Source organism: Balearica regulorum, chromosome 13 (assembly GCF_011004875.1).
Source record: "Balearica regulorum gibbericeps isolate bBalReg1 chromosome 13, bBalReg1.pri, whole genome shotgun sequence".
Lineage (NCBI taxonomy): Eukaryota > Metazoa > Chordata > Aves > Gruiformes > Gruidae > Balearica > Balearica regulorum.
In genome coordinates this window covers 1204593-1219404 of record NC_046196.1, presented here as the reverse complement: position 1 = coordinate 1219404, position 14812 = coordinate 1204593, and the positions used below count along the sequence as shown (strand labels likewise).

Here is a 14812-nt window from a genome sequence, read left to right as displayed (position 1 = left end):
CCACAGCCCTGGCGCAGGCCGCTGCTGGCCTGGGGACGGCCGAGCAGAGCCTGGCGGGTGCCTCGGCCCAGGACTCCAGCAGAGCCCCCTCGTCCCCACAAGCCCTGGGGTGGGGTGGTGTCTGTGGGGACCGTGACACTCCTGCAGCCTTGGGGTGTGGGACCAGGGTGTGGGTGAAGCTGGGGACGGGTGGTGACCGGGAGCTGGGGACGGCAGCACCTGGGTATGGCCACTGGTGCCAATCCTCCTCGCTCCCCCTCTCCTCAAAGCAGTTTGACTCTGTGGTGAGTCGTGGCACCCCGAGCTGGCAGGGACGGAGGGTGTGCGTGTGGGACAGGGGACAGGGTCTCCCCTGCGCCTGCCTGACCCCCCGCCTGTCCCCCCTGCCCAGTCGTGTCCGTGAAGCCCAAGGTGCACAGCCGCCCGTCACGGATGAACTGCTACGTGGAGGTGGCGGGTGACGGGCTGCCTAGTGAGACCAAGAAGACGGGGAAGCAGATGGGGAGCTCTGAGCTGCTGTGGAACGAGGTCCTCATTCTGTAAGTCTCCATGGCTCCCCGGTGTGAGGCTGGTGCTGGGGCTGGCCCTGTGCTCCCCGGTGTACCCCATGGTGCCATGGGCTGGGGCTGCTCACGTCAGAGATCTTTGCCCCCTAGATGAGGACGCTGCTGGGGACAGCCAGGCTGGGAGGGGGACGGGAGGGAAGGGGAGGTGTCTCCCGTTGCCCCATGGCCTTGCCCGCCTCCCTCAGCTCCCTGGCTTTGGCAGGACTGGCACTGCCTGCTCCCTGAGTGTGGAGCAGGGATGAGGCCACGGTGATGGCCCCCTTCTCTGGTCTCTGCAGGAACGTCACGGCTCAGAGCCACCTGGACCTGAAGGTGTGGAGCTGCCATACCCTGAGGAACGAGCTTCTGGGCACCGCCTCCGTCAGCCTCGGCAGCCTGCTGAAGAGTGGCGGGAAACGTACGTACGAGCCAGACCCCACCGGGGATCCTTGGCCTGCGCCCTGGCTAGGGGCCTGCGCCTCGCCTGCCCCGTAGGTGTGTGTCGGGGAGGAAAGGCGGGGGCCGCCATGGCTCCCGTGCAGTTCCCCGCCCTGGGAGAGAACAAGGCACCATTGTGCACCCTGGGCCGCCTGTCGGGGCCGGGGGGCTGGGGCGTGACAGAAGCCATACCTCCGTTAGCCAGGGTGCTGCAGCCTGCGCGGAAACACAAACCCCTCAGCTATTTGCTGCCATTTGTGGTCGCTGGAGTGTGGCTTGTGACAGCAGCTACTGCATAAAGGCGGCCATTCAGGGCTTGGGCCGCGCAAGCGGCTGCGCAGGGCTGGAAAAGGCTCGCTCTGTCTTTTCCAAGCCGAGCTCCTCCGCTCGCAAGAGACAGACCTGGTATTGAGCGGGGAGAGGGGCCTCCCGTGCCCCGGGGGGATACAGGGCTGGTTCAGACTCTCCCCCATGCCAGGGGCTGGGGTGAGCTGCTTCCCCTGGCACTGCCAGCTGCCGGCTGTGAAACCGCAGCGGAGTCCCCGCTGTGCTCCCTGCGGTGGGCAGGCTGCCGTGCCCCTGGGTGGCACCTGGTCCTGCCGGGGCAGCGAGGGCCATGCGGGGAGCTGCGCTGCTGCCGCTGCCATCACCTCGCAATGCCCCTGAGGGCCCGAACGTCCGCCCCGCGTAGCTATAGGGCTGGGGTGCCTGTTGCTTGGGCTGCTGTTGGACAGCCTGCGGTGGGGGTCTCTGCCCCAGGGCACCCTCCTCTGCTGCTTTTTGTTCCCGAGCTGTGCGACTCCCCTGCCGCACTGGGCTCCTGGAGCGGCTGCTGCTCCCGCCCTACCTGCCTGCTCCTCTGCAGGGGCACAATCGGCTCTTTCATTAGCAGGCGTCCCAGGGGGCTGTGTGGAAAATGAATGGAAAAGGCAACTGGCTGTTCTAGCTTGTCCGTTAACATCCACCAGAAAAAACGTGTCAGATTTTTCCTTGACACCGTGGGCTGGGAGGGAGGACTCTTAAAGCTGCAGAGCCTGCCCTGCCCTGCTGGGAAGGTGCTGCTGTGGGCTGGGGGCAGCTGGCACTGCCTGGCCGAGCCATGTGCTTTTGTCTTCCCATCTTGTCTAGCCTGGCGTCTGCTCCCTCCTCTGCTCTGCAGACTCCCTGCTTGGCCCCTGGGCTTTGCTGCAGCTCTGAGTGGGTCAGAGACTGCTGCCAGTGCCCCGCAGGTCCCGTGGGACTCCCTGGGCACCTGGGAGACCCCTTCCTCGAGGAGCCTCCTCGCCTGCCGAGGGGAGCCTGTTTGCTCTGCCTGCCAGCCTGAGGAAATGGCCAGGGTGTGCAACGGGCATTTAGGATTTCAAGCGCTCCCGAGTCAGACACGTAATGTCCTATTGCAGCCCGTGACCCTCTGCCTGGGGGAAGGCAGTGAAAGGTGTGTGCCCTCTGCCGCTGGCGGGGGCCCGGCCGTCCCGTCCCTGTCCTCAGATGTGCTCAGCAGAGCACACCTTCCCCACGGCTGCTCCTGCCGGGCAGCACGCTCATTTTCTAACTTAGCTGGGTTCATTATGGCTTTGGTGGGGTTTTCTGAGAGTTACTGATATGTGAGTGTAGCTGTGGCCTTTGGTTTGTGTTCCTGCAGTAGTTCTACTTGGTGTGGCAGAGTTGTTCTGGTTGCTCATCTTTTGGGCAGGGGTGGTGTTCTCGCCGCTGGTGACGTCTGTGGCAGTGCGTGCAGGGCTCCTGCCTGCCAGGAAGACGCTGGAGCTCCCCCCGCTCCTCCTGTTGGTCCTCCTGCCAAGCACGCCTCGCTTCAGGTGGAAGAGTCACAGCTCTGGGGCCTGGAGCCTGGAAAAAGAGCTCGGCAATGAGCCTGAGCTCCCGGGAAGATGGGGAGAGCCTGCTGGAACTAACAGCCTGAGCTGTCGGGCAGGAGCTCCTGCTCCGGCGGGTCCAGCCTTGCTTTCAGGCTCACTGCGCTTCCCACCGCCTTGGCAGGTGCCGCCGGGGCCTCTCCTCTGGCAGGCAGCACCCTCCCCCTTTCGAGGGGATTGGCCAGGGAGACGGAGAGGTGGGTAAGAATGGGCTCAATCACAGAAAACAAGCTGGAGCCTTCCAGGAGCTGCTCCCCAGGCTCCCGTAAAACAGCTCATTTGCAGTGGCACAGCCCCCTGCCCCGGCCCCCGAGCTGCTGCCTGCTGCAGAAGCACCTCTTTGTTCCCAGGCTGCGGGAGCTCCTCGCCCGCTCCACCGCGCCACGGTCTGCGTGGAAGCCGATACTGGGCCTCGCTGGTTTTTGCTGGTCCCCCTGTGTGTCGAGCAACGGGTCTGTGCAGGCGCTGGAGTGAGCCAGGCTGCAGCTCGCCAATGAAGGCGCTCGTTTTTATTGCTCGCCGCTCGGGTTGCAAGTTACATCAACAAGCTCCTGTTTGTTGAGTGGCACCACATGCCAGGGTTCTGCAGGTCCTGCAGAGCCTTTTCTTTCCCTGCCGCTGCGCCCCAGGCAGAGCTGCTGGAGCCTCGGCCGCGCGGGACCCTCCAGGAAGCCAGCAGCAAACCCCCAACCTCTGGAAAGCTGCAGCTGCCCCCCTGTTGTGGATATGCTGTCAAAGGAGCTCCGCCGCAGGGCCCGGCAGCAAAGGCGCTTAGCGAGGAGTCGGGAAGGCAGATGCAGGCTGGCTGAGGTGACCGGTCCGTGAGCTGGCCCTGTAGCAGCCGGGCCATGGTGCTGTAAAACCATTTGTCCAAGCCAGTGAGGCACAGCGGGGGTCGGACTGTGCCTACCCTGGGTCACCGTTCGGGTGTCGTATCCCGAGCAGGGCTGGTGGGACTGTGAGCAGCAGCGCTGTCCCCACACCCTGGCCGCCTCCAGGCTCGCTTTGGATGGGAGGCCACGCTCTGCGCCCAGGCCAGCGAGGAGGCAGGGTCCCACCGTGCCCTGGCAGGGCAGCCAGCTGCCCCCGGTCAGAGATAGCGGGCTCTTTGATTCTCTCCTCCCATCTCGTCTCCCTTCCCGGGGCTGTGATCCTTCAGAGGAAAGAAGCAGGAGTCTGAGGTCCTCCTGGTTATACCTGGCACATAAACAGAGTGGGGCACAGTTGTCTCTCAGCCATGGCAGCTGAAACTGGGTCAGTGTCAGGGACAAAGCTTCCCACTGCCTGGGGAGATTTTTACTTTTTATCTGGGACAATAAAGATTATTCCTTGTCTTAAACTCTGGGTTCCTCCTTGGTTTAGGGATGGCCGTGGAAAGTCTAACTCCCACGTGCTTCTTCCCAGAGGGACCATAGCCGCAGCACGGAGTCATTCCTTCGGCTGCAGGTACGCACAAAGGTTAAGCTAGGCTTAACTTGCCAAGCACCAGGGAGGTGGGTGCTGCAAGTGGCACTGCCTGCCCGACAGCCCTGAGCCCTGGGGTGACTCGGGGGCCCCGAGCCTGGGGGAAGCTGGCATGGCTCAGTGCTCCCACTGGGGCTGAGAGTGGCACCACTGACATTATTTTCTGCCCTGTTTTCTCTGTCTGGTGCCAGGGTGCTTTCAGGGCAGGGTTCTGGCTCTGGGATTTGATTTTTCTGCGTATTGACGGAGGGCAAGTCGGTTGCTGGCTGGAGCGCGTGGTTGTCGGGGCAGCCCAGAGGATCTGCTTGTCTTCTGTTTGCATAAGTGGCAGTCTTGGCCGCTCTGCGGGGGGCTGCTCTCGAGGGGCGATGGTGGATACAGCTTTGATCGCGTGGAGCCGTTTGAGCGGAAACCGGCCTTTGCATCCAGTGGAGCTGTGTGAAGAGGATCTGGGGAGCTGAGAGGGTGGGAAGCACCATCCGGCTGTCTGTCTGCAAATCTTCCTGGCTGCGTGTGCGAAGACGGAGCCACCCAACCCAGGGAAGGGGCAGAGGGGCTGCCTCCCCCCGCATGGCAGCTCTCTGGTGCTCACGCCCATGGGCGTCAGACGCGTGTGGTTCCTGGAGGTCCTGGAGGGCTCAGGCTTGGGCTCAGCCCGGGGCCGTTATCGCGCTGGCTGCTACCAGCCTCGCTTCGTGGAACCGTAAATCCGCTTAATGGGCTGGGTGGGAATTCCAGCTCACCTCTGCTAAATGGGAGCTCTGATGCTGCGTGCGGGGCACTGGAAGTAGCTGAACTGAGACCTTATTCAGGACCAAATCACCCCCCGACCCCCTCCCAAAATAATAATAATCCCTCTGACATTCTGGCTGCCGGCGGGACACAGGCAGCCTTTGTGCTCAGCCGTTCAGGGGACCCTCTGTTGGTGCAACAGCAATGTCCCTTTGTGCGTCCCGCGTGCTGGACGGGGACAGTGAATGGAAGGTTCTGCTAGTGTTTATTTTCTTTAAAAAAGCTGAAGGGGGTGGAGAGGGGGAGAAGGAAGCCGGCTGGGAGGTTCATGTTCACATCCTCCACTTGGAGACACCTTGTCTTTGCTCCTGCGCTGCCGCCCCCTCGGCTGGGCGCCTGCACAATGAGGGCTTGTGCAGCTCCGGCGAGGAGAGCCGTGCGCTCGGCTGCTGGGCGCTCGCAGAGGGGGATGGAGGGGACCCCCGGAGTGCACGGGCATGACTTCCGCACAGCTCGGAGAAAATGCAAATTCCTATGGCTTGGAGCAGCTGGGGAGAAACAGGGTCTGGATTTGCTCTGGCCTTGGGCTGTGCTCAGTAGCATCTTCTATCTCAGGCTCTTAAAACAGGCTGTGAGATCAGTTCCCCCTGGAAGCAAACTGAGGGCAGCTCTTTTAGGCAGATGGGTAAGACCAGGCTTAGCAGAATCCCTTGATGCTGATGGGCAGGTACCGAGTCCCTGCGAGCACGCGCTCCTGCCATGCTCGGACCTGGGTGCTGAGGGGACACCTGCCTCCTGGGCACTAAAATCCAAGATGCTTTCGTGAGATCCACGAGCACGGCCTGTCCCACAGCCCCCGTGGCGCTGGGTTTTGGGGTGCGTGTTGAGGACCCTGCAGGGCAGAGACCGCTCGGAGGAGGGAGTGATAAATCCCAGTGCGGAGCCACCTGCCCTGCAGCGGGGCTCGGAGGAAGGATGGCTACCAGCTGTGGGCCGGTGCGAGTCCTGTGAGCGGCCTTGTGCTGTGGACCTCTTCTCCGTGACCCTTGCCAGTCATGTGAGGCCGGCAGACGCCCTGTGGGGAGGAGCAGCTCTGGACCGGGAAGGAGGGCAGGAGCCACTCTCCGGGCTGGCATGGGAGGTGTGCAGCTGCTTCTGGTCCTGGCAACGGCCAGGCCGGTGTGTGGCAGCACTGTGGTCTTTGTGCCTTCACCCCTGGTGCTGTGCAAGTGCCGGGCTGGCAGCCAGGAGCCGTAGGTGCTGTTTGGGTGGCAGCTGGATGCCCTGGGGCCCCGTCGGTGCGAGACGGGATGAGGGATCCATGGGGAGCATGTTCCCATCCTCCTCCTGCTCCCGCTGGCAGGTACCGCACCCTGTCCCCACAGCGGATCAGGACCAGGACAAAGCAGGTTGCTGAAAAATGGTGGCATTGTATCATGAGCAATCTGTGTCTAATAAAAATATTATTTGAGCAAATGAGTCAGGAAGCGTCTGGGCCCATGTCCCAGGCTGGCACAGCCAAATTTTTCTGGCCTTCTGTGGTGGAGCAGGGTGTTTCAGTCCCGCTGGCTCTGGCAGGCATTGCCGCGATGGTGCGAGAGCCCTGCCTGCCCGTGGGCACCGAGGGTCGTGGTGGTCTCTCGTCGCCTGTGGGGACGCGGCTCTGCAGTAGGTGGCTTTGTGTGCACGGCTGGAGGAGGCTGCGGGAGGCGTGTGGGCAGCCCCCTCGCACTCTGCCTCGCTCCAGCCGTGCTGGGTGCCGGTGGCTTCCAGGGACCCCTCTCGCTGCTGCCCGTGTGCAGCAGGGAGCTGTCAGGAGGGCTCGGAGGAGCTGGAAGGGTGGCGGGTGTCTGTCCTGGGGCGCAGGGAGGCAGAGAGCCGTGGCTGCCAACGTGTGTCGGTGAGATAGGACAAGCGCCGGTTCTCAAAGCAGCTACTGGGTGTCCCGGCGCGTGGCACTGTGTGGCTCGTCAGCTCTCCTCCCTCGCTGCTGCAGCCCCTCACTCTGTGCCCATGGGGAGAACGGTGAGCGGTGTTCCCGGGGCCGTTACGTCTGAGCAAAGCCACGGTGTCCAGCTGCGCGTGGAGCTGTGACTGGCAGAGTCTCGCTAAGCTGCTGGAGCCAAACTGGCTCGCGAGGGAGGGGAGTGGAGCTGGCGGCTGTCTCCAGCAGCCTCCCAGCCCGTGCCCTCTACTCCAGAAGCTTCTGCGAAGGCGGTCTGATGCTGCAGCGGAGCGTTTCTGTGCGTTTGGGGGCAGCCCTTTGTGCTGGTTGCATTCAGTGGAACTGATACACAGGGACGAGGATAGAGGGACGTGCCTGGGGTTTTCCTTTGCTGCTTACCTGGATTTTCTTGGTGGCATGAGGATACTGCTGATTCTGAAGGATGCTGCTCACTCCTCTGCAGCAGGCCAGGGCTTCAGGTGCCATTGGGCACGTAGCTATCAGCCTGCTTCGTGTCCCAGGCACCTGCTGGTGGTCACCCTCATGCAGGACCCTTCTTGCTCCATGTGTTGTGTCACACCAGCCGAATCCCTCTGCTTTCCTGCCATGATCCCCCCTACAGCCCCGGCTTCTGGATCTGTGAGTGGTGGTGGTCTCGGCTGTGGTGCAGCCAGGGGCCCTGGGGCAGCCTCACCCCCGTGGAGGGTCCCCGCTTTGCGAGCAGTGGTGGGTGAAGGAGGATCTTCTTTGGGAGCTGGTGGTGGGGCTGGCTGGGTGTCTTCTGGCGATGCTGGTGGGTACGTGTAAGCGTGGGGCCACTGCCGGTGGTGCTCGCTGGGACAACTGGCCCCGAGGGAGAGGACGTGTTGCCCTTTGGGGGCATGGGGAGGCCTGGAGGGGACCAGGAGGCTGATGTCCCATCCCATTGGGGAGCTGGGATGATGGAGCCATTCTCCATCGCAGCTGGCATGCTGAGTGGTGACTGCTTGGTCTCTTTCTCCATGTCCCCTTGTCTCCCACAGTGGAGAACAGGCAGCTGACCCTGGACCTGCAGACGGAGAACAAAGGCAGCGTTGTCTCCGGCGGAGAGCTGACGATTTTCCTGGACGGGCCTGCTGTTGATCTGGGAAGCCTGCCTAATGGCAGTGCCGTGACAGAGGGTGAGTGCCGCCCGTCTCCGCATGCATGCAGCGGCTCTGAGCACGAGGTGGTGAGCAGCGGCGGGGAGAGGAGCGGGGCTGAGAGCGTGGCCCCCAGGACCTCTGAGCAAGCGTCCGAGTGCCAGCAGCCACCTCCTCTCCCAGGTAAGGCTCTGGTCTCTGCCTGCCCGGCTGCGGGCTTGCGCACGGGCTCCCGTGGGAGCGAGTGTGTGGTGGGACAGGAGCGGGAGCGTCGACAGGCTTACTTCTCCAGGCCCTCCACCAGCTGCCCACGCAGCTCAGCCCCTTCCCTCGCTGTCCTGCCTGGGAAACTGCTTCTGTGGTTAATGAACCGTGCGGAGGAGGGTGTGCGGAGACACGGGCTGACGTCTGACCTGTGGGGCTGCCTGGGGAGCAAGCGGAGCTTGTGCTGGACAGGGGCTGGTGGTTGCTTTTCCTCAGCTTCTTCCCTTCCTCACTGGGACACGAAGCCCGTGAAATGTGGGAGCCTTGAATGTAGCCGCTCTCCGGGTGCTGCCAGTTCCACAAAGTTCTGCATTTACCTTCCCTAGGGCTGTGCTCAGAGCCATGATGTGCTGTGGGACGGGACGTGGCACAGCGGTGGGCGAGGAGAGCACCCCAGCATAAGGGCAGGGGGTCCTTGTGTGCTGGTGGGTCTGTCCTGTAGTATCTGGGGCTGTTGTGCTTTTGGGTCTCCTTTCTGGAAGGAGGGAGGGAAGGAAAGTAAAATCAGTAGGTGCCTCCATCATTTTCTTCACCCACTTTTTCTTCACGCACTCAGGGGCCCAGGTGCCTGGACGGGACCCCGGCAGCACAGCTGCACCCGCAGAGGGCAGACACCAGCCTCCCAGTACAAACTGCTTTGGAAGCAGACCAAGGTAAGGGGCCTGGGCTGGCAGCGCCTGCCAGCCTGTTACCAGGCAGTCACCGTGGTCGTGAGGCAGCTGAGAAGTGTCTAGATCGTCCCTGTGCAGCGGACCCTGCTCCAGATCTCCCAGTGAGCCCAGCGAAGCAGCCACAGGCGTGGAGCAGGGGTGGGCTGGCTGAGGGGTGGCCGTGCAGCTGGGATGCGCTGACCCAAGCCTCCCTTTTAAAGTGTTTGTTTCCTGAGGAGTATCAGGTCTGCGATGGCCCAGCCAGTTTCCACTAGTTGTTCTGCTGGCAGCTGAGGGAATGGCTTACCAGGGAGGCATGGGGCCGGCTGTGACCAGCAAACCAGCAAAATGCTGGTCTGCAGGGGCCCCTTCAAATGGGGATTAAGGGGACCCCAGCTCTTGTGTCGAGCACAGCCCTGGGCAGGCGCTGGTCCAGGCTGGGAAGTACAACGTCCCTCCGGGCGATGGTCGTAGGGGGATGCTTCTGAAGGTCCAGGGAGAGCAGGAGAAGCAGAGCTGCAGGGAAATAACAGCTGCTTCCAAAGGAAATGAGATGCTTGGGCAGCCGGCCATCCTGTGTCTGGCCCGGTGCCCTTCCTTGCCTTCTCACTGGGTTGGAGTAGCTCAGCGCTGCTCCTTTTGGAGCTGTGGTTATTGAGAGACGTGTCACACTGTCAACATGGAGTTGAATTTAACACCTATTTATATTTCCAGAGCATGGCAGAGGCCCAGCAGCCTATACAGATGTTCTGGTTAGAAGTGTGCCTGTAGAGAGGGCGCCTGCAGCCTGCCCGGTCAGAGGTTCTGCATACCCCCAGGCTTGGGAGCACTAGCAGCAACAAGCCCCACACCTCGAGCTTTTCGGGTCCTTCTTCATCTGCCGGGCACACACAAGAGATGAGCAAAGGGGAGAAATATTTTTGGCGCTAAAAAGTGACCCTGGCTCTCCATATCGCGTGTTCATCTCCCACCTGGGGAAGGAGGGGGACGGGAAATTTGGAGCAGGTTGCTGAACGCAGTTCATGCCCTTTTGTTGTGGCTGCTCCTCTTGATTCCTGCTGTCCGGGTGTTAAAGCCTTGTAAAGGGTGAGAGTGTGTCCTGGGTGCTCGGCTTTGCAGCCACTTAGCAGCTATCAGTAGGTGCTGGAAAGCCTGCAAAGGAGGTTCTAGCTTGGGAGGCTCAGCCCGGTGACTAGGTGTGACTGCTTGCTTCTGATTCCCAGTTGTCTGTGAGCAGTGTCTGCTTCTGGTGCTGTCTTGACCTGTGAGCATGTGAGGGAAGTGTGCTGAGGCCTGGCCAGTACTTCTGCCGGGGACCTTTAGAGACCTTCCGCGTGTGCTTGCAGTCATTAAACATCTCATGGCTGCTCTGGTACGGGAAACAGGTAGTGAGTTTTCAGTTCATCCTAGACTTGCTCAAGCGTGGGGTTGTTGTGGACGTAACCATACAGTTTGATGTAGTACTGTGGAGCACTGCTGTCCATGCCCACCATGGAGACAGCTGCCTTCTCTGGAGCGGAGCACAGGTCCTTTGCACATGGGAATGCTGTACGATGTTTGCTCTGTTTATACGCAGAGCTGTGTTTATTTTCGTGGGCTTGGTGATGGATGCTGGCACACTTGCTTGAGGCAGGATGGAAAGAAAAGGGTCATTCTTTGCTCCTCAGCTATTTCTACACTGTCCCCTCAAGGGAAACTGCTTGGTCAGGGCTTCTCTTTCTTCTCCTGAACAAATGTCATCTTGGGATTTGCTGCTAATCTTGGTGACGGGGTGTGAAATTCCACAGCCCTCTGTGCCGAGAGAAAACAGAGCCTAGAGGTCCCTGGCGGAGAGCTGGTGCCGTGGGTGCCGAGCGCTGCCACAATCCCCGTTTGTCTTGTGGTGGCCGAAGGGGCCTCTTCTGACAGCAGGGAATAGAGCAGCCCGGTTTGCCGCTCACCCTGCGGGGAGGCTCCAGCTGGTGAGCCTCGTCGGGTATTGCGCTCTGAGCACGGCCGTGAGAAAACCGCTGTCACCTGTCACAAGCTCATGCAAGCTCAAGTGACTCCTTCAGCGCAGCACGCTTTGCTTTCTCGGCTTGCGTGATGTCCAAAACTTGCCGCTCAGCTAGCGACGGGCATGAGCATCCCTGAGGGCGGGTGGGAGATGCTCCTCTGTGTCACTCAGACGAAGTATTTCCCTTTGTGAGACCCCTTGCTCTGCAAAGCCCCACGTCTGGCCGCAGGTTGTCCCCAGGCATGTGGCTTCTGGTGTGACACAGCAGCAGCTGAAGGCGAGGTGAGCTGCGATCGCTGGTTGCAGCCCTGGCGCGGGCAGGGGAGAGGCAGGCAGTGCTGCACGGCGGGTGTGTTGCCTGCGGCTGCAGAGGGGTTAGAGAGGTTGCTCAGGGCCTCGGAGAACAACCTGTGAGATGGGTGTCAGGTCAGCCGGAAGGAGGTGGGTAACAGGAATAAAACGGGTTTGGGATTTCAGAGCCAGGCGCCAGAGCTGCTGGCTGCACGGGGTGAGTGGGTGTTCATCCTGACCCAGCTTCAGGGTGCTGGTACACGGGTGCCGTCTCTGTTCCAGCACTGCAGGCGTGAGGGCTGGGTGTGGGGGGACGTGGCTGCCTCCTCCCCACTTCACGGGGGCGGGGGAATTTCTCAGCTCTGTGGTTTGGGAGCTGAGCCCCCACTGCCCACGTGGCGCTGGGGCTCTCTCTCCTGGTTGTGTTCCCAGTGGTCGTGTCCCAACCTCCTGCAGCTGGTGCTGGTTCCCGGCTGCATCCTCCGTCCTCCCTCCTCCTTGACTGCAGTTTGCGATCCGGTGTGCCAAGCGAGACCGAGACTGGTGCTGCCACCTCTGCTGGCGTCTCGTGCCAGGACCTTCTGGCCACTGCAGCGGGAGGAGGCGGCCGTTCTTGGGTTTCGTGCCTGGGGCCCACGTCAGCCTCTGCGGCGTGGGGGCTCTGCCTTGGCACGCGGGGGGAGCTGAAAGGTTGATGTCACTCTGGCTGACGCCACTTTCCTCTTCGGCATTGTCTGCTCCCTCTGCTTCTGGTGGGGCGATGGGGCAGCCACGCAAGGTCTGCGATGGATGGGGGACAGTGGGGGTTTTGCCAGCCGCCTCGGAGATGGGCTGCCCTCCGCACGCCCCGCTCCATCCCACCGGCGTGGCTGCGAGAGGCTGTTCCCATCCATGCTGTGACTTGTTTTCTCCCCGCTCCTATTTTAAGAGCTTGTTCCCAGCCCCACCGCTTTCACGTGGCCTCGCTGGGTTTGTTTCCACGCGTCTATTAAAAGACAATGCCCAGATGGGAGCACTCGTAGGAGGGCTGGGCTGGGCAGCGAGCCGGCTAATTCAGGCCTGGTAACCTTGTGTGGCGGGCAGGCAGCCTGGAAACATCCTGTTTTGGTTTCTAAAAACTCTCCGGGCCGCTCTGAGCTCATCTGTGCTGAGAAGGGCAGGGACCAGATCTGTCCCGTGCCTCGGGAGCTGCTCCCGGCGGGACTGGCTCCTGCCGGTGGTGCCACCTGCCTGCTCCCCTCCGGCCAGGGCTCTGGGGGCTGCGGCACCTCCCAGCCTTGCCACGGGGTGCACAGGGGGAGGCGGGTCCCGGCGAACTTTCGGGAGGTGCGTGGTGCCGGTGCGCCCCGCTGAGCCCTGTGGATGGGCAGCGAGGGGCAACCTTCACTTCCCAACCGGGGAAAGAGGAGCCCACTCTGTGCCCATAGCTGCTCTGAGTCCCCAGGTGCTGGTGGCCAAATCCCCGGCACGTAATGGTGTCCTGGCTGTAGCCGGGGTTTCTGGGGCGAGTTCACTGTCTGAGGGGTGCCTCAAGGAGCCCCTGTGTGGGGCTGCCCTCCTGGGAAGGTCCATGGCTGGACGTAGCAGCCTCAGCAGCTCCTGCTTGTGGGCTGCTCTGCCTGTGACTCTTAGCTGATCTATTTTCACAACCATCTCCTGCTTTCCATGTCTCCTCCCGATCCCAGCCCTTCCTCTGCCTGCTGCTGTGAGCCGCTCCCCAAGGAGAGTGGCTTCGGAGGGAGTGGGAGGAACGGAGGGCTTGCTGGAGCTGGTGAGGGTGGCATGACTGATGCGGTGCCCTGTTGCTGCCAAGCTGCTGTCCCCTCCCAGCTCCAGCTCTGAGACATGGGGACAGTTTGTGGGTTTTGCCCTTTTATGGGGAGAACTTGGCTGGGGCAAACAAAGTTCCTAATCCCTGCGGTCCTCACCCCCTGCGGTCGCTGCCCCAGCCCGGCATCCTGGGCAGAGGTGGCCGGGTTCTGCCTGCCCCGTGGACCCAGGAAGGCAGCGTGCCCCCTCCTGCCCTGCCCCGTCCCCCTGCCCGCTTGCAGTAATGACTGGGGTTCTTAGTCAGCCTGAAAACCCCACGTTCTTGAATGCCGTTGGGCTGGCTCAGGGTGGTTGGAGGGGGAGAGCTTGCCGAAGGGGATGCAGTGATGAAGGAGCTCCAGCATGGCACAAAGAGAAGACGACCCCCTGGAGGGAAGGAGCAGCTGCATCTGAGCCAGCTGCAACCTGTGCCATGATTTAAGCTCGCGGCTGCTTGTTCCCTCCTTTTCAGAGGCCACAGCTCTCCCGGCTGTCCTGGCAGCAGCGAACACTGGCACCTTCCCCTCCTGTTCTTGTGCAAGGCTTGCAGCTGGGCAGGAGGCACGGTGAGGGTTCCCACTGGTGCCTGACGCAGCATCGCGGTGCAGGAGCTGGCACTGGTGCGGGATGTCTCCTGGGAGCTTTATTGCAGGGGTGGATGGAACAAACTGCCTGGGCTGTGGCAGCTTGGTGCTGCAAGCAGGACTCTGGCCGTGAGTGCCTGGGGCCGTTCCTAAGCACGTGGGGCGGCCGGGGTGAGCACCCGCAAACGAAACCAAGGTCTTTGGCACCCAGGTTATTCCTCCGTAGGACTCTGCTGCTGGCAGGCTGGTGCCAGGACACGTGGGCAGGCTGGCAGGTCCAAGTAGGCAGCATGAAGTTCAGGTCTCTGCCGGAGGAGCATCCAGGCCGTTCTTGGGGACACCGATGGCTGTGCTGGGCGAGAAGCAGCACAAGCGCGAGGCGAAAAGGCAGGAGCGGGGTTTCCTGTGTGAGGCCAGTGGCGTGTCTCACCTCTCGTGTTTCTTTCCCTTGCAGGACGCACCGACATGCGGCTGGAGCAGCCAGGCAAAACGCGGGGAGCGGAGAGCAAAGTCCCAGTGCCAGGAGCCGGCACCGGCAGCAGGCCAAGAGCACGCAGCACGCCGGCATGGCCAACGGCACAGCCAACGGCACAGGTGAACCAGCGCTCATGGGATCGGGGGGGACAGAGCTCAGGGCTGCGTTCTGAGGGAGAAAATGAATTTCTGCTAAGCTAACAGATCTTGTAGTGCCTGGGAATTTTCTCCCTGTGAATTGATTGATTTTTATTGATTTTACTTTTGATAAGCTGGGCAGCTCTGCAGAGCACACTGGTAGGATCTGTTCTGCCTATCATGCAGAATGCCTATAATTTCTGTGGCTCCTCTCTGGAGTCCCCTTGACAAAAATACTGCATCCAGCTCCAGGTTTTTAAAAGGATACAGAGTACAGAAAGGTCACTGCTGCCATAGCAAGGAGAACGGTCACCACAGCTGAGTGGACTTTTTTCAGGGTTGGGAGTGGTCAGCTGAATTTGCCCATCAGTCTTCAGTGAAGATGTTTTGAGCTCTTTGGCCATGAAAGCGGGGAGGAGCAGCTGAATGTCGAGCACCAGAGAAGGCACAAACCCACCACTCCAAAGGGGGCTGATTCCTATGCCAG

General features: G+C 61.6%; 1 protein-coding gene across 4 annotated transcripts in view; it reads left to right on the top strand.

Moving 5' to 3' along the window:
- The window catches only part of WWP2 (WW domain containing E3 ubiquitin protein ligase 2), a 42372-nt gene that overhangs the window by 3695 nt on the left and 23865 nt on the right, over positions 1-14812 (top strand). For 2 of the 4 annotated variants that reach the window (XM_075765701.1, XM_075765702.1), the window contains exons 3-7: positions 392-539; positions 845-963; positions 8021-8302; positions 8940-9036; positions 14168-14307. In XM_075765701.1, the coding sequence (XP_075621816.1) occupies positions 392-539; positions 845-963; positions 8021-8302; positions 8940-9036; positions 14168-14307 (786 nt within the window). Of the gene's footprint in view, positions 1-391; positions 540-844; positions 964-8020; positions 8303-8756; positions 8809-8939; positions 9037-14167; positions 14308-14812 lie in introns of those variants that run through there. The other 2 variants (XM_075765703.1, XM_075765704.1) reach the window with 2 other exon arrangements.